We start from the raw sequence: 19,010 nt of genomic DNA, 5'->3' as shown, positions 1-19,010 counted from the left end.
GAAGTCTGTTAGATAGCACAGTAAACTTGGGAAGTGTTTCAGCATGGGAAGTTCAGCAGCAGTAGATGTGGAACTGCTTTGGATTTCTTTATTCCTAGATAATGTCACAAACTAAGCTCAAAGGCCCCTTCTGCCTGGAGTTTCCAGGTGAGGTTGTGCAAAGTCACTTAAATTGGCTGATCTGTAGTTGTAGATGTGAATTGTGATATATTATTATGATTTTTTAGATTGACTTTTTTACTTTTTAACCCAAGACAGAAGAATATGTTAATTAGAATTTTTTTGTCACTTATAGGGGTGTTTTCATGAAGACCTGTAGGACAAGGGGTCTCTGTGTGCTCTGCTCACACTGCAAGTGTCCAGCCCCAGCAGTGGGGAGTAGGATTTCCTCCCAGGAAATGGTTATATCAGAATAAGCCTGAATTCGCTTTTCCGGTATAATGTGCTTATGTTGATAAAGCAAATTCTGACTCTGCAGGAAGACAGTTTTTACTGGGAGAGCTGGATCAGCCCAGGGGGGCTCTGCTGGGATAATTCTGCATGGAGTGAAATGTGAACATTTCTGGGGGATGTTTATGGATGAGCTGCTGTCCTGGGTTATTCTTACACTTGGCAGATAAGAAATGAGAAGAAAGAGAAGTTCTCCTCCCTCCTTGTGCCCTCCTTTCAGTGCACAGAGAAAAGAGAACACACTCTTTTATTTGTGCGCTGAGAGGCAGGAGCAGGTTTTAGTTTGGTTGCTTCCCTGGTTTCTAGGCCAAGATTTATCAAAAGAATTACCTGACATTCCTGGGAGACTGGATTATGGATGCTGCTGTTTTCTGTAGGGTTTGAGCTATCTGAGACTGGAGGAAACAGAGCCCCAGATCTATTCTGTGATGTTTGGGGTGCTGCTGTGGCAGCAGTGAGCTGTTAAATGTGGCCAGGGCAGTGCTGGGCTCCAGGCTCTGTGTGTTCCATCCCAAGTGTCCTGGCTACTGTTGTTGGCTGTTTTTCCTTCTCCATGTTGTAACTGGAATGATTTGGTTTTCTTGCCTTAGTGTTCTGCATGACTTCTAGATTTGGAGTTAACTTTTTGTCATCTGAAAAGTAGAGCTTTTTTCTGGTAAAATACGGTTCTCTCTTTAATTTAAGTTCTTTAAGTTCTATTTTAATTTTAAAATAAATCCATTTAATTAAAAGTTCTATTTTAATTTAAAAACTAATCTAATTTAATCTAATTTTCTTTAAGTTCTATTTTAAAATAGCTTTAGTGCAGAATACCAGACTGATTTGGGTTAGAAGGCACCTTAAATATCATTTAGATTCATTTTCCACCATCCCAAGCTGCTCCAAGCCCCGTCCAGCCTGGCCTTGGGCACTGCCAGGGATCCAGGGGCAGCCACAGCTGCTCTGGGCACCCTGTGCCAGGGCCTGCCCACCCTCCCAGCCAACAATTCCTTCCCAATATCCCATCTAACCCTTCCTTCTGTAAGTGGGAAGCCATTCCCTCTTGTCCTGTCACTAACTCCACATATTAAAATTTCCTCTACCTCCTGTTTATGAGCTGCTTTAAGGCACTGGAAGGATGGCAGACCTCAGAAGTTCTTGCCTGTTTGTCCATCTGTCCTGAGATTTTTAACCAGGCATCAAAAGGGTTGTGTACAGGTTTCTTGGAATGAGAACTTGGCTGATCCCAAGTATGTGAACTGGTTATACAAGGGAAAGTATGTTTCCTCCTAAAAAATAGAAAAGCTGAGATACCGATGGAAAATGTTTCCATTTGACTCAGATCGTGTCCTTCCAGGTCTTGAAAATGAGATAATCCAATCATTTTCTCTCATCAACCATCAGTGGTTTTCTTCTTCCCTTCCCTTCCTTCCCCTGCCTCCAGTCCTCTCCTTTGTTACCTGTCTCTGCCCTTTGCTACAGAATTTCCCCTGGTAACTCTACAGAAATGTCATTGCTGCAGCACAAGAGAAGGGAAATGATTTGAGGCAGCCATTGCACTTGTATTTCTGGAAGGGCTGTAGATACAAGACTCCTAATTAAAAGGTCAAAGCCACTTGCAGAAACAAATGTCTAAATATTACCCCAGCTTTGTACAGATGAACTCTGGTAACTAGGGCTTCACAAGCTGGATCCATCAGTGTGTGTAAGGAACTCCTGTGGCTTCCCTAAAATAGAACTTTTTTTGTACAATGGTGCATATAAATGCAGCTCCAAGGGCTCTTTTTAGCATGCATTTGTAATAATTTGCTAAACCCACTTGCACTTCTGTTGCTCCTGAATAAACCCCTAAATTAAATCAACAAACCTCCATGTCTCACCCTGGTGTGGATGTGTGATGCTCAAGGTTTGGGTTTCAGTTCATGAGCAGGGCTGCATATCCAGGCCTTTTTCTGTGTGCTCTGAGGGTGTTTTTGCTGTTCCCACTGTTTATTGGATGCTTTATTTTAGGAAGCCATTCCCTGTGTGAGAATCTCACTGCCCATCTGGAGCTGGGAGCCTGTGCCAGCTGCTGGGCCAAGGGAATCAGCTGTTCATTGGGAATTTGCAGTCAAGTACCTGCTGCATCCCAATAATCCCCAAAGGCTTCAGTCACATAATCCCCAGCCACACAGTCCCTGACTGCAGGGAATGACAGAGAAACAACTAGAATGACAGTTCCTTCATATCAATCTGAGACACTTGAAAAATTCATTTCTTTAAGCTTTATTTTTTCTTAGAGGGCTCCTTTTGATCGTTTTAATGGGTGGAATTCAATGACTCCTTTCCCAGTATGCTTGGCACCTGTATCCTCTAAACCACTGTGATTCCTGTAAACTCCTGACAAACAGCACCTGACATGTCTTTTTTTTATTTAATTTCAGGACAAACACCATGATGCTGCTCATGAAATTATTGAGACAATTCGGTAAGTGCTCGGTGCAGCCTGGCTGGGACCCTTCCTGTGCCTCTCTGCAGCTCTGGGAAGGGATGTCTGGAGTCAGGAGATGCAGCAGCAGGGCAGCAGTTACCATTTAGCAGCTCTGAGTTATTTTCTAAGCTGAATTTGCTGCAATACAGAGCTCCCTGCCAAATAGATTTTGTTTTATCTTGCCATATTCCATTCTGTTTTGAACAGAGTTAAAAATGAGTGATGGTGTTCAGCTTTAGTGGCAGTTTGTATTTGAGCTTTGGACAGACAAGGTTACGGAAATATCCTTGGCTTGATGTGTTTTGTCTTGGTCTTGCCTCTGCCCACCCTCTCTGTTTCCCCTGTTGCTGTGATCTTGCAGCATTTGGGTTGTTTGGCAATGATCTCCCTGTAGCATTCCTCTTAATCCTGCTGATAGAGTTGGAACAGCGTGGGGAAAATGGGAGGATAAAGGTGAAAGACAACTGTGAGGAGCAGAAAGTCAGAGGATTTCCCAACACGGGCTCTCAGGACGTGACTTGCTGTTATTTCAGCAGGATTAGGAAGGGACTTGCCAAAGAACAACTTTTAATAAATGCTACACGAATTCCCCAAACACCTGAGGGATGAGGATGAGTTATCCCCATTACAAAGCTGTTCTTGTTAACTGTTTTAGATCCTTACATGCTGCCCTTGGCTCAGCTCGAGGCTGTGTCTGCAGCAGGTTTTAATGCTTGGGTAGTGCAGATACAGGTGAGGGAGGAGGTGCTTTACCTGTAGAACCACCTGATCTCAATTTAGTCACATATGGCAAAGGTGGTAGCAAGCCTTGTGTGCTCCCAGTGTGAGTGTGAGAGAGCCAAATGCTTGATAACATCACTCACTCTCATGAAATCAGAGCATTTCCCATGGTCTGGGGTGGCAGAGGATGTGGAATGAGGCTGGAACTGAAAACTTTTCTCTTAAAGGAGTTTCTTTTCCTATCTACAAAACACTGCCACTGGTGCTGCCAGTTTGCTTGGACTGGTGGGGATAAGATCCTGTGCCTTGTGATCTTGTGGCATCATTTGTCAGTGGGGTGAGGAGAAGGCCCTTTCCAAGGGAGCTTGGGCTGGAGGGGGTGGCTGGAGTTGTTGGTGCTTTCTGAGCTGGAGGCAGAAGGAAGCTGTCTTAGGAACCAGTTGGGTCAAATAATGTTTCACAACTGTGTTTTAAGCAAGGCTGGTGTGAACTCAGTGTCAGAAGCTCTCGTGCTGCCTTTGCCTTGTGCAAAGTGCCCACAGTGTTGTTGTGAAAGTGGTGGGTGAGAGAATGTGAGGAAGCCTTTATCTCATCAGGCAATGGAATCATGGAATATCCCAAGCTGGAAGGGACACAAGGATCAAGCTGCTGGCAGGCAGTTGTTGATGGCCTGGTCCTGTGATTTAAGGGTAAGAAGTTTGCAGGGAGAGCCCTGGTGCTTTTAGGGGAGATGGGAGATGCCAGAAGAGGGAAAGCCATACATGAACAAGTTCTGGTTTTCACTGGCCTGTGTAGTTATTAACCATGTGTGAATCAGCCAGAAGGAACAGAACTGTTGGAACTTCAGTCCTTTTTTTTTTCTCCCACCATTTTAACAGTGAAGAATGGAGCAAAGTTCACAAGGAAGAAATTCTGGGATTCCTATTGGAATTCATCCTGTGATGTGGGGTTTTTTGATGCTGACAGTGCTTTCCAATTTGATATTTGTGGAGGAAAGTGTGTGCAAAGCTTCTGTGGCTTTTAAATTGCCTTTGAAGGGAATTAATCTTCCTCCATTCCACAAGTGAATCTCTCTCCTGTGAGCTGCCATTGTCAGATGCACTGCAAGTGGGCATGTGCTTTCCCTTTCTGATGGCCACAACACACAGGGCTGTGTTAATTCAGACTAACAAAGGGGTCTTTTATCAAAATAACTCCTAAAAATGTGGTTTGATTGGGTGTGAGAGGTGTAAGAACAGTTTAGACACTCCATAGAGGAGAATATCCTGGCGATCCTGTTGGTGACAGGGTTTTTGGGTTGCTGTGGGAAATGTCTTCTCCAGCTTTGTCAAAGCTTCCTGCAGCATCAGAATTCTTTGGAAATGCTGCACTTCTGCATTTTATGTTAGATTAACATCAGCCATGACTTTGAGTATTTTTAGACACGTGGAATACATTCATCACCTCATTTTGAAGCTTTATGCTCCTGCCAGTGTCTACAGGCATCTTGCTGTTTATTCAGTACAAATGTGAACTGTTGCAGTTTCTCATGATGTCTGCCTTATTTCTAACAATACTGTGAGCTCCCAAGGCTGCTGCAGTATCCTCTCGTCATGTAAAGCAGTCCATAATGGAGACAAATCACACTTAATTGGCAATACCTCTATTCATTATTTCTTCTTTCCTTCCAGGTGGGTCTGTGAAGAAATCCCAGATCTCAAGCTTGCCATGGAAAACTATGTTTTAATTGACTATGATACAAAAAGGTGAGAGGAATGTTTTTGTTCCCAGCAGGAGTTCAGGCCAGCACGGGGTGTAGTGAACCAGTGTGTAACTGGTTATTCTTAGACACTACCAACTGAAGTTTTCTCTCAGAACTGGCTTCAGGCTCTGCCGGAGTTATTTTGGTAGGAAATGTGTAACAGCAACATTGGCAAAGGCAGTTGGATTAAGGACATAATTGGAAACTCCACACAGCTCCAGTGCAGCTCTGCTGTACATTGAATTACTCACTGTGAAACAATGATCGGTATCTGTGCCCTTGGAGAGCAGCCAGGGTGGGACTCTCAATGGCAGTGAGGTTCCTACTCCTGTAGTAACCAGGAATTCCTGCTCACAGCAGGGCAGGGCAGAGCTGGGGGTCAGTGGAAGCTGCACCTTCTCCTCCCTCCCCTTCCTGCTGGATGGGGGCTGAATTAAAAGTTGAAATTCCCAGCAGTGTTGTGGGCAGTTGGAGGGGTTCTGAGGTGCCTCAGTTACATGGGAATTCTTACCCACAAGCAGTTCAGAATGAATGTCTCTCATGGGATATTCCCCTCCTGGCTGGGAGAGGCAGGTCCTGACCTGTGTGGTGTGTCTGTGGAGAGTTCTGAGGTTCTGTGCATGGACTTGGCTCTACTGAGACTGGGAAAAGGGAGGATGCTCAAGCTGCAGTTTACAAAAACCTCCTTGGTTGCCTTCATGGGAAAGACTGAATTTATCCAAGTCCACAGAATGACTAAACTGTTAGAAGAAAATTTACAGATGTAACTGCATTGCTGTGAGTAGAATCACAAAATATCCTCAGTTGGATCCCACAGGGATCATCAGTGCAGCCCCTGGCCCTGCCCAGACCCCCCAACAACCCCACCCTGAGCATCCCTGAGAGCGCTGTCCAAACGCTCCTGGAGCTCTGGCAGCCTTGGGGCTGGGCCCATTCCCTGTTCAGTGCCCCAGCACCCTTGGGGGGAAGAATATTTCCCAAACCTCCCCAGCACCAGATGCTTCTGTCATGATCTGCTGAAGTTATTTCTTCCTCTTCTCTCAATTTTCAATTGTTTCGCTGCAAGACTTGTTAGTCCCTGTATTCCTCCTGGAAAATTCAAAAGGAGTAATCAAGGTCAAGCATCCCTTGTCATTAAAATCCATTAATGTGGATTTGTGGATTACTCACAGCAACTGCATTACTGTAATTTTGTGGTTCTGGCATCCTCAGTTTCACTGGGGATCATCAGTGTGGTTGGCAGCAATGCTGAATAAAAGTGAAACCCCTCTGTTCCCTGAAGTCACCCCCCACTACCTTCCTGCAGCTTTTTAAGGAAGTCATGAACTGGAATTCTAGTAATGATTTTTTTCTTCCTTTGAAAAAATTTGTTAGAAAAATCACTGGCAGCAGATGGGCTGAGCCAAGGATGTGAAGGGGAAGCAGCAGGTTATGGAAATGCAGACAAACCCTGTTGCAGCCTCTTGCTTCTCCCAGCATGGAAACAAGCACAGGCAGCTGGAAGCTTGGAATGGAATGGGCAGAGCTCATGGGAGAGGTGTCCTGGCCAGTGTAGTGACCCTGAGGATCACAAGAGACTGAAGTGTCCCTTCGATGTCCCTTGGCCTCTCCATCCCTTCCCAGCTTTGGGAGTGCCTGTGGTTTAATGGTGTCACTCCTGTAACTCCTTGTATTGTTTGTGCTGCTCTTTGTGGGTCTGATTATGTAACAACTGATGTTCCCAGGAATATACTTTCTTTCCTGGCCTGAGATGAATTGATTTAATCCTCTCAGTTTGTGTCATTAGGGCATCTGCCTGGGCTGCCCATAATCCCAGGCAGCCCATGGAGCAATCCCCAGCCTTTCCTGATGGGTGATGTTTTAGGCTGTGTTCTGGCTGGCCCTGCCTGCATTTTCAGTCCCAGAGTGAATTTCTGGAAAAGCATCTGCTTGTCTCAGGACTGATTATCATGGAGAGATGACAGCAAAAAGGAGAAAAATGTACAGACCTCTTAAATTTCTGTCCATCTGAAAATATGGAGAAGAGGTTCTGAGAATACAGAACATTACCAGGATAAGGACTGTACTCAAAACATGATTTATAATGAAGGAACTAATATTATTTGTCATGTACCCCATGGTCTGATGAGGATTTTATTTAAAGGAAACAAAGTCTTAAATCTATGTTACATACATCTAATTACATACAATCTAATTACATATTCTGAGATAAACAAACCCTAAATACCTACTAGGCAAGAGGATGGAAAAGCCCAAGGTTTTCCCTGTGAAGCTGCCTGTTTTGAGCTGCCCCTGTGTTCTCTCCTCAGCTTTGAGAGCATGCAGAGACTGTGTGACAAATACAACCGAGCCATCGACAGCATCCACCAGTTGGTAAGTGCTGAATTTGGGCCCTGCCATGGTTTTTGTGTTTGAATTCAGGTAGGGAAGAGCAGCAGAAAGCTGTGACTGACTCAGTGCTCCATTCTACCTGTTCCTGTGGCATCAGGAATAGCCAGCACTTCCAGGTTTTTGGGAGCTTGAGCTTGGTATTAAACTTATTTTCTTGATCACAGCTGAGCAGTCAAGGAGTTAGTATTGGAGGGACATTCTTACAGAAAGAAAGGGAATTAAACACCACTTTTTATTCCCAAATTCAGAGCTGTTGCTCTTCCTTGTGCACTTCTGGCACTGTTATTTTGGCACTTGGAAATAGCTGACTTGCCTTGAGGGGGAAGGAAAGGTTTATCTGCATTTAACAGAGGGATTTCTCATATAGATTGACTTTTGCACAGGGGAAATCTGTGACTTATGGGTACTTAAATAATCCATATGAACTCTCCTGTGTGTTGTGGAAATGATCCATGGCTTAGGAATTTCCTTGCCATAGTTCAGCTGCTCTGGCCTGTGGGATCACTGGCTAAAGTAGAATGTAATCTCTTTTCAGGCCAATTTAATGAGCTTTTTGGTTCTCTTACCCCCAGAAAAGGTTGAACTGGAGGAAGCAAAACATGAGCAATGAATAATGTTACTATTCTCCTTAATTTGAAAGCATAGGTGGATTTTTTTTCTCTGATGTGCTTATGGGAATTATTTGAAATATGCAATATTATGGCAACAAGCCTTTTTTGCTGGGATTCTCTTAATTTTTTGGGCCTTAAAAACTTGTATTTATTTGGACTCAGGCACCATCATGTCTGTGTTGGTTAATAGCTAAATATTAGCAGTTATTCAGCATTTGCAGTTGCTACCTGAACTGGCAAACCTGATGGGTTTATTTTTTTCCTTCCCATCTGAATCTCACAGGAGTGTTTAGGATGGGTCCTGGAATCGCCCTTTTTTTGTTTGTTTTTATCAAAGGGAGAAGTAAACATTTTTAAAACTTAACTTTTATGCTTAGGATGGGTATTTTTCTGAAGCAGAAAGGAAGCTTGATTTCCATCTCTTTCCTGCCACTCCCTGTCTGAATGTATCTGATCCCTCCCTCCCATGTGACAGCTCCTGGAGCAAAATTAACCTGTTCTTGTGTTGACAGTCAACATCGGTTCAGTGGGGATAGCACAGAAAAAACAAGAGAACAAACATTTACACCCTCCCCAACTCTATTCTATGTTGTGATTTACATTGCCAGTTGTTTTTTTGCATCTGTTTAAATTCCCCTTTATCACCTGTGAAATTAACTGTTAACTGAAGTGTGACAAAGTGCAGAGCACCTGCTGGTGTGCAATTTCTGCAGTGTCACAGAATGGTTCGCTTTGGGAGGGACTTTAAAGCCCATCCAACCCCACCCCTGCCATGGCAGGGACACCTTCCACCATCCCAGGCTGCTCCAAGCCCCGTCCAGCCTGGCCTTGGGCACTGCCAGGGATCCAGGGGCAGCCACAGCTGCTCTGGGCACCCTGTGCCAGGGCCTGCCCACCCTCCCAGCCAACAATTCCTTCCCAATATCCCATCCAGCCCTGCCCTCTGGCACTGGGAGCCATTCCCTGTGTCCTGTCCCTCCAGGCCTTGTCCCCAGTCCCTCTCCAGCTCTCCTGGAGCCCCTTTAGGCCCTGCAAGGGGCTCTGAGCTCTCCCTGGAGCCTTCTCTTCTCCAGGTGAGCAGCCCCAGCTCTCCCAGCCTGGCTCCAGCTCCGTTCCCTGTTTTTATCTTTAAGGAGCACCTGCAGCCCAAGCTGAGGGCGAGGAGCTGGGAGGGGACTGTCCCTCATTCCTCAGCTGGGTTTGGTGGCACTTCCTTGTCCCCATGGTGGGTTCACACCCTGTCCCTGCTGTCCCCTGCAGTGGAAGGGGACGACGCAGCCGATGAAGCTGAACACGCGTCCCTCCAACGGGCTCCTGAGGCACATCCTGCAGCAGGTCTACAACCACTCAGTCACAGACCCTGAGAAACTCAACAACTACGAGCCCTTCTCCCCTGAGGTCTACGGAGAAACTTCCTTTGACTTGGTGGCCCAAATGATCGATGAGATTAAAATGACAGAGGATGATTTGTTCGTTGACTTGGGCAGTGGTAAGTGACCAATAACTGCTTTTTCTCTTTGTTTTTTGTACTTTAAAACCCCCATATTTGGGAAGTAACCCAGAAGTACAGATTGTGTTACAGGATAAGCATCTTTTCTAGATAATCCCCAAAGATGCTCCTGCTTTTTATGCCAGGATTAAATGGACCAAACAAACACCCCAGACCTCTTTTCTGGTGGCAGTGAAATATCAGCCTGCAGTGCAATAAACCCTTGTTACAAACCCCTTTGTTTGTGTTGGTATTTTGGATATACTTGTGAAGAAGCAGCAATGTTAAAAATGATGTTTGACCCATAAACTTGCATTCCTAAGGATTCATCTGTTTTCACTGGATTTGCTTTATGCCCTTCGTATCTGAAAATGGGATTTCTTGACCCTTCGCATGTGAAACACTTGGTGTGGAATCTGAAAAGGAAGGGTTTTTTTTGCCTCTGTCTTGTCAGTGTGTCAAAAAAGCTTTCATAGTTTACTTGAACAGTTGTGAAACCCCACAAAATCTAACCCACAACTGCAACAGAGTTTTAAAAGGAAATCGATGTTTCTGGTTGGTGAGGAAACCAGGTATGACTCAAGCACATGTGCAACAGAGATACTGAGTAAGAAGAGAATGTTCTTTTTCTCGGTAAAATCTGGTTCAGAACAGGAAAGGACTAATAAGAATTTCCCCTCTTGCTTGATGTGTTCTGAAGTTTTAACACATTTAGATCCAAACAACTATGTGTAATACAGGACTTCAGGGGAAAAAAAATATTTTTAAAAAATTATATTTTAAATTTGAAAGTATTTAAATGTTTAAATATTAAGCAGTTACATATAAATGTTCAATATTTATATATGTTTTACATAATAAAATAATAGATTGTAGAATAATTAAATATTTAATAATGTACTATTAAAATGTATATAAAATATATTAACATATGCTAAAACTATAAAATATAATAATTAAATATATTAAATATAATTATATATGTATAAATATATGTTTATATAGGCTCTTCAGTGATTTTCTTGCCCCTGCTTCCTCTGTCAGTGGGACTGACTGAAATTTCCTGTCAGGCACTGATGTTCAGATGAGACCTTTAGAAAGACTGAGAAACTCTTTTCCATCTGGAGGGAAACAAAATCTCCATAGATTCTCACAATTGTTTGTTCAGGAAGGTTAAAGAAGATCATATCTGGGGCCCTGGAGTGCTGCAGGTTGGGTCACAGGCCCATGTCAGACACTTTAATCTGCTATCCCCAGAAAGAAATCAGATGTTTCTCGCTCTGACCTCGGGGCTGAGCAGCACCAGGGGAGTGGGAATGGCTCTGGGAATTCCCAGTGCCTGCAGTGTGCATTCCAGCTGGGAATGGCAGACCCCTGGCAGCTGAAGCTGCCCTCAGCCCAGTCCCACAGTTCCCCTGTGTTTTTCTGTGTGCACTTTGCTCTAAAATCTTCTCTCCCTTGGCAGTGGTTTCGCTGGAAGCGCTCTCAGCTCTGGGGTTTTTGTTCCCTGCAGGTGTGGGGCAGGTGGTGCTTCAAGTGGCTGCAGCCACAAACTGCAAACATCACTACGGAGTGGAGAAAGCTGATATTCCAGCCAAGTATGCCGAGGTGAGTGAGCCTGGGGTGTGCTGCAGGACTCACTGCTGCACTGTGACAAGAGCTGTGCTGCAGGAAAAGCAGAATTTCTGCCCTGCTGGACTTCTGCTTCTCAGATCAGTCAGTCCTGCAGCAGTGAAATATCAGCCTGCAATGCAAGGATGTGCTTGAGGAAAGAAGTGTGTCCAGTCTGGAGTGTTGAGAAGGAACATTGGCATCTTTCTAGGGTGATGTCAGGCCCTGAAAGCTCTTTTAACAATTTTAACAGTAATGCCAAGGCCTGTTCAAAAGGGAGTACAATATAAGCTTCACCCAAATACCTGCAGTCATTCTGTGTCTGGGAGCTCTAATGCAGCTCCCAGAGGCCACAGCATGCAGCAAATCCAGGAATAAATTCACCAAACAATTTGTTCTTAAATATTTTAAGGGCCATGTGTCTGCCTGTGGTGATGGTGCCCCTTTTTCAGTTACTAAACCACCAGAAGTTCCTCCTGAGGCCTGTGCTGGGCGTCTGCTGTGCAACTGCTTAGGAGGCACCATAGTGAGAAAAAACATAAAATGGCCTGAAGCTGAAGGAGGGGAGATTTAGATTAGAGATTAGGAAAGAATTCTCTGCTGTGAGGGTGGCACAGGGTACCCAGAGCAGCTGTGGCTGCTCCTGCATCCCTGGAAGTGTCCAAGGCCAGGCTGGAAAGGGCTTGGAGCAGCCTGGGATAGTGGGGGGTGTCCCATGGCAGGGGATGGAACTAATTGATATTTAAGGTCCCTTCCAACCCAAACCATTCCATGATTGTTTGATAATGTTTAGTCAGGCTTCTTTAGTCAGGTTTCTTTATACTTCTAATTCTGTGCCAGTGGGACACACACAGATGATGAGTTCAAGGCAGCTGGGAGGCCACAAGTACACAGGGAAGGTCAGTCATGTCTTACCACAAGAAGTTTGTTTTCTTCAGTAGTCTGAACAGAAACTGATCCCTCTGAATTGTCAAAACACAGATTCAGCCTGAACAGGCTGGAAAATTATCCCTCATGGAGGGAGGGGATAAATGAAACTCTTTGATCCTTGTTTTCAGTGATGTGGGCAATAAATGCATAAGCACGGGGGTGAGGCTGATCAGTCAAGGACCTAAAAATCCACTTTGTTTCCTCTGCCAGGATTCAATGGAATTTTTTACCTGGAGGGCTCTGCAGTCCCTGTGTGTGAACATCCTGGTTTTACATTGGAGCATTTACAAGGCCAGGAACCCCCTCTGTGTTTGCCATTAAACTTAAAGATCAGCTTTATAAGGAAAAGTGCAATTCTCTCTCTCACTAATACCCCTTCCTGTCACTGTGCAAACACAAAGCTGTGGTGAAAACAGCAAACAAAAGAGTGACCCACAAATGGAGCATTAGAGGTAGTCAGTGCTGGGGTACATCAGTGTCACAAGTCTTCCATGAGATTACTGGTGAACAAAATGCTCTGCATTATTTCCCTGCTTAAATCCTGTCAATTTAACAACCAAGGAGCTGCTGCAGTGTCAGAGTGTGTGGAGCTGCCTTGTGCCTCTATGAGGGTCCAGTTATCCTCCAATTATTTGTGGAAGAAGTTGGGTTGAGTTTCCAGTTAAATTGGCTGTGGCACCACATCTCTGGGTACCATGATAGCAGTACCCAGATAATAGATGGATAATGGAATTTGAAAAGCTTCACCTAAAGAGGAAGAATGTTATGGATTTGTTTTAGTGAAGTTGCCTTAATAAATTAAAATGTAAGTTCATACATGAAAATAGTGAAGATTTTTGGGTTATCCTGCTCAGCTTTGGAGTGCTTTTGAGCATAAAACATGCCTGTCAGCACACACAGTTTTCTTGAGCTGCTGATGGAGCAGCTGATCAGCCATCAGCTTGTGTTGTCAATGGGATCAGAATTTCTGCTGGGCTTCTCACACAGAAGCCCAGAATAGCTGGTGTTGGAAGGGACCTCTGGCAGGGTCACCTGGACCAGGAGACACAGGAATGTGTCCAGGGAGGGAGACTCACCTCCAAATTTGGGCCAAAACCTAAAGATCAGCTGGGGTCAAGCTGCTGGAAAGGTGCTGATGGGGATGTGTGAGGCACTGAGCTGTCTGGATATGGGATTTTGTTCCTTTCTGCCTTTGGACAACAGAAAACAGCAGAGCCCTCCCTCCTCTGCAGCCCTGCTGTGTTTGGGTGCAGTTTGAAGCACTCCCAGTTGCTGTGGGAAGCAGGATTCTCCCTCTGCTGCTGGCACGCTTTGCCTGCTGCTTTCTGCCTTCTCAGTGACCCCAGCAGACCTGGCTTTGTCCTGGTTGTCCCTTTGCTGCCTGGCTTTAGGCTGGGCTGCACCCTCCTCCTCCTCCTTGTGGGATTATGCACCACAACTTAAGGCTGGGCTATTTTTAGTGCTGGGCAGTGTAAGGGCTTTTCTTAGAACATGGAACTTCCATGGGTGAAGATGCCAGCTTTGCCTTGGCCCTAAGAAAGTGAGGGTTTGGTTTTTTAAGGAAACTAAACAGCAGGAGCTCTGTGTCTGCCTCTCCTTGGAATGTTAATGGCAAAAAAACTCCAACCAGACAGAATTCTTGGGGCTCAATGAGTGCTTCAGAGCTGTGTCTCCATTGCTTTGATGGAATGAGAAATATGAGATGTCCTAATAGCTGGTTTTGGTTTTCCTCCCTCTTGCAGACGATGGACAGAGAGTTCAGAAAATGGATGAAATGGTATGGGAAGAAACATGCAGAATACACAGTGAGTGAAACTCAGCTGCAGATCGGGATCCACACTCACGTGCAGGATTTGTAAAGTCCCCTCCAGCCTTTTCTCAGACACCAGCAGTTGAGCCATGGCTGCCTCCTGGCTCTTGTCTTGATCCTGGGCATGGTGTTTCCAGTATATCCTCCCAGACCCCTCTGTCATGCCAGATGTGGGGCATGGTGTTATTTGGAGCACTTCCAGGTCTTTCCAGAAACTCCTGGCAGATTTATTCTTCTAAAATGTTCTTCTGATTGGGGCTGCCGTGAGTCTTCTGTTTGTGTTAAATCCCCTTTTCCTTTTTCCCTCCCCCTTTCCGTGGATCTGGGTTTTTGCCAGGTATGACAGCTCCTCCTTGGGGTTCTGAACTCTCCTGCTGGAAATAAAAGCTGAAGCTTTGGTTCTGCAGGCAGGGGAAGGAAGGTGTGGCCACCTGGGCTGGGTTCTGGAGGGGATGGGGTGCCAGAAGGGGAAGCTGTGGATGGATGGAGATTGGAGCAGGAAGCTCCAGGAACAATTAACAGGCTGGATGGCTCTCAGGGGAGGGTGGTGGGTGGTTAGTTCTGGTTTGGAAGGGTTTGGATTTGGATGCTCTGAGGGTAGAGCTGCAGCAGGAGGAGTAAATGGGTCATCATGGGGGATATTCCTGCCTGTGGCAAGGGTTGCATTGGAATTCCTTTATCTTCCTCCCAATGTTTTTTTTCTCTGAGGATGTTTTGCACCCCAAGGATGGTGTGAGGCCTGTGCAAATCCATGCACTGTCCTGTTCCATTCCTTCCCTTTTCCCTTTCTTCCCCTTTGTGAATGTCATTAAGAAAATCTGCTCCCTGCTTAATTACTTTCCAGTCAGGAAATGGATGTACATTAGAAACCCGCTGGGAGTTTTGAAAACACATCTATTTCTGCTTCTGCCACTTTCCTATGGTCAGGAAAGAGGCTGGGTGGATCAGGGATATTCCCAAATATAGGAATATTGCTGTATTGCTATGCAACTGCTCAGAGGTTGCAGTGGCCATGTGTCCTGCATCCAGGTTTGAGCAAGAATTGGGGACCTGCTCCTTCCCTTCCCTTCTGTGCAGATCCATCTCTGCCATGTCCCTGGGATGGTGTGATCCACGTGGCTTCAGCATCCCAGCACTGTGGGAGCAATGGCAGGTTGGAGCTGCCCAGCCTTTATTTCTCAATTTTCTGGCTGCTGGGGTCCTTGGTGCTCTCATCCTGTAGTGAAGCTGCTTCCAGCTCTTCCAGGCTGGGAAGGTGATGGTCCCACCTGCCCCTAACACTTCCCTCCTGGAATTCCTGTTCTGGATAGAGGGATTCCCTTCCAGGGGATGCTGGGCCTGCAGGGGGACTGGTCTGCAGCAGGATTGATAATTCCTTCCTGCTGTGGAAGCACTGGGAATGCTTTACTTTTCCTGCAGTGGCCATATGGCATTTTTCCATTGTGTCACCCAGCTGGCATGACATGAAAGGAATTGTTCCTGAGGATGCTCTGCTTCTGAACTGGGTAATTTAAGGAATAGGAGAGGAACTTGGACTGAAATATTGGAAGCATATTGCTTGCCTTAGGCAGCATTTCCATACTGAGCATTCCAAGTGACAGAGTCTGGTGCTATATCGAAACAAAGCTACTTATTTTTGCCAGGTTCTTTGGCTTTTATAACTCTGTTTTCTGCAGTGTTTAGAGTAAAATTTCCCTGAATATGCAATCTGGGGATTTTTTTGGGAAGAGTTAACACTTGCAGCACTTCTTGTCTGAGGGAAAGTTGGTTTCCTGTCACCTTGGAGTGATGCTTGAACACAGATTTTGGGCTTTTATAGTAGACACACAGGGCAGATTTAATTTAGTTTTTATTCATCAAACAGACTTTTACCAGGCAGTTTATTTTCTTTAGGAACTCCTTAGCAGCATCTGCTATAGGTGACTGTTAAACACAGAGCAGACTTGCTCATGGTGCAGCTGGAGGACACAGGAAGATGTGGAATTGAAAGCCCAGCATCTTTGTCTTTCTGGAAAACAGCTTTGATCCTGCAAAATGCTTTCTGAGGTCCCAAAATTCCAAATGTTGGAGACAAAATAAGCACAAATTGAAATAATCTGTCATCAGCAGAGCTCAATTCATGAATTCCACTCCAGTGTTACAGGCAGTCATATGAAAAATCAGTGTTTTGAGAAGAATCAAGTGCTGGAGGAGGGGAGGGCTTGGCATGAGTTCAGTGGGAAGAATCTTGGATCCCACCTGCAGCTCTGGTTGAACTTTGTGGATGGTGGTTCTCTCTTGCTGTAAAAGTAAAAACTGTGATGCATAAGGCAGCAATAAATCCTGGAGCTGGGCCTGCAGGGTCATGCTGGGTTTTTGGGTTATTTTAACAGCCAAGATCCCAGTACAGTTAAAGATTTCCAATTCAAATGGATTTGGGGTCCTCCCTGTAAAGCAATCTGCTGCAAAGTTGACTATAGCGGAGTGTTCCATGTTTGTTTGGCTTTATGCATCTCAACAGTTCCTTCTTACTTGGGAAATTATCTCTGTAGCTTTTCACCATCTCCAGCCTTCCCTTCCCACCTGGTTCAACCTTCCTGAGAAATATTTTCTGATTTTTTTGCCTTTTGCAGCAGTCCAAGGGACTTGAACCTCATGATGTTTTTATAACCTGCCCCAAATCCTCCCAGCAGCATTTTTTCAGATTACCATTAAAAGAAAGTTGCTAGAAATGTAAACAAACAAAAACCCATGACCCCCAAACCTCTTCAAATAATGAATTCATGTTTGAGAACCCTTGGAGAGAAGGGCAGTCACTGTTACCTCACCAAGTTGTTCTGCAGCCTTCAAATTTACCTTCTGGCCTTCTCCATTGGATTGCTGCTGGAAATTCTGAGTTTGGACATGAATTCTGGAGAGCAAGGCCCAGTGCCAACATTTAAAATAAACCCTGATTGTCCAGGTGTATTTCCACCCTATTTTGTCCACAATTATATAAAGAAAATCCCTCTTGAGCAATGGTTCCACATAAAACTGCAACCTCAATTGTTCTGTAGTCACTTGGTGATAAAAGCACATTAAACTTCCCCAGCTGCAGGTGGCAAAGTGTCCTGGGGGTGTTGGATGCCCAAGGCTGCAGAGCCACAGCTGGATCATCCCTGCAGCTGGAGAGGGGGAAGATCCATGTGGGGCATGAGAGGAGTGGGAGGAATTTGCTCCTCCTGCATTGCTTTGGGAGGCTCCTGATCTCCAGCTGTTGTTGGTCACTGAGTCTCATAATCCTCTTAAATGAATATTTGCATCCCCTGCTCTTCTTGGGAATGTGCAATTCCTGCTCGTTTAGGGAAAATCAGATTATTGCTGCTCTTCTCTCCTGCATTCCGAGGCAAGGATCCTCTTCCTCTAGAGCTTTTCATCATCATCATCAGCTGCTTCAGCTTTTTGGACTAGAATGTCCCACTTCCAACACGTCCCTTTGTTCCAACTCCTTCTGTCTTCTCCTTTCTCTTCCCATGGAGCTGAGAAGTTTCCAAGATTAGTTTTACCCCACTCTTTTCAAGTCAACTTGTCTGAAGAAAGCAGGAAACTTTGGGAAGGTCATTAGGCCTAGCTAATTAGCGAGTCTTTCTTGGGGAATTCCTGCATATGTGCAGCCATCAAATTAAAACCCTGCATGGCAATTAAGAGGCAGATGGGTTTTCATGGTTTCTAACTGTAAATATCCTCACGTGGCCTCAGAATCGGAGCTATCTCAGGTATCTGGGGCAGGAGGCTGAGATTGCTGCGTAGCACAAAGTGCTTCTCTGGGCTCCCCTTGGAGAAGTTTCTGGGGTTTTTTTTAGTTTTTGTTAAGTTCTCAGTGCCTGTAACCTGTTGTTTGCTTTTTCTGAGAGAAGAAAACACAGAGCAGACTTGCTCATGATGTACCTGGAGGACACAGGCAGGTGTGGAATGGAAAGCCTGGCATCTTTGTCTTTCTGGAAGCTTTGTCCCTGCAAAATGCTTTGTGAGGTCCCAGAATTCCAAATGTTGGTGACAAAATAAGCACAACTTGATCCCAGGATCCCAGGCTGAGCTCAGAACAGTTAGGAGTCAGTGCAGTCCCATGTTGGACTCTGCTGAGAACCAGGATTAGTTTTGTGTTTATTTACTCAGGGTTGTTATAACAGAATTCCTGCCCTGCTCTTCATAAAAGCTTCTTTTAGCAGGAGGTGGCAGTGACTATCAAACCAAGAGCAGGAAGCAGGTCAGCATTCCTAAAGGTGGGATTTGGGCTGGATGGATGCCTCTGTCTGCTCCCAGGAAACCCCAGGAGCTTCTGGTGGCTGGAGGTGGTTCAGCCCTGAGGATCAGGGGTGAGTTTTGGGCATGGATCAGTGCAAGCCTGGCTCTGTGGCTTGCAGGTCTCTCCCTGAGTTTGGGGTGTCTTTCTGCCTGCTTTTCCTGTTCTGAGCAGAAGCAGGGAGTCCTGTGGGAGTTCCAGTGCCCAGGAGCTGGTTTGTGATGGTGACTGACATCACCTGTACCTCAGAACTTCCTGCTGCCAGGAGCTGCTCCCAGGGAAGGATGAGCCAGCTGTTTGCTCCCGGTATTTTCGACCGCCCCATTTCAGCGGGAAATTTTGCTGTTTTGGCATTTGAAAAGCCCTCCAAACGTCCCCTGTGGCTTTGAAATGATGCCACATTTTGGAGGTTTGGATTCGTGCCTCTGGTTATTTTTGAAAAGAACAGGGACCTAAAAATAACCGTGTGTACTTTTCCAGGCAGAAATGCCGCGTTTTTGGGAGCCAAGTGTTTGCACGGAGGCGGCTGGAATGAGGCATCCTGCCT

The 19,010-nt window shown here is 45.4% G+C and overlaps 1 protein-coding gene across 8 annotated transcripts in view; it reads left to right on the top strand.

Annotated features, from left to right (window-relative positions):
- The window catches only part of DOT1L (DOT1 like histone lysine methyltransferase), a 75,458-nt gene that overhangs the window by 14,305 nt on the left and 42,143 nt on the right, over window positions 1–19,010 (top strand). For all 8 annotated transcript variants that reach the window (XR_009279713.1, XR_009279712.1, XM_058858639.1 and 5 more), the window contains exons 2-7: window positions 2,853–2,896; window positions 5,290–5,364; window positions 7,670–7,733; window positions 9,623–9,851; window positions 11,365–11,459; window positions 14,135–14,197. Coding sequence is in view for 6 of the 8 variants with exons in the window: in XM_058858639.1 (XP_058714622.1) it covers window positions 2,853–2,896; window positions 5,290–5,364; window positions 7,670–7,733; window positions 9,623–9,851; window positions 11,365–11,459; window positions 14,135–14,197 (570 nt within the window). In the remaining 2 variants the exon portion in view is untranslated. The remainder of the gene's footprint in view (window positions 1–2,852; window positions 2,897–5,289; window positions 5,365–7,669; window positions 7,734–9,622; window positions 9,852–11,364; window positions 11,460–14,134; window positions 14,198–19,010) is intronic.

This window comes from Poecile atricapillus, chromosome 28 (genome assembly GCF_030490865.1).
Source record: "Poecile atricapillus isolate bPoeAtr1 chromosome 28, bPoeAtr1.hap1, whole genome shotgun sequence".
Lineage (NCBI taxonomy): Eukaryota > Metazoa > Chordata > Aves > Passeriformes > Paridae > Poecile > Poecile atricapillus.
Note: the sequence above shows the minus strand (reverse complement) of the source record. Positions and strands in the feature narration are given on the sequence as shown.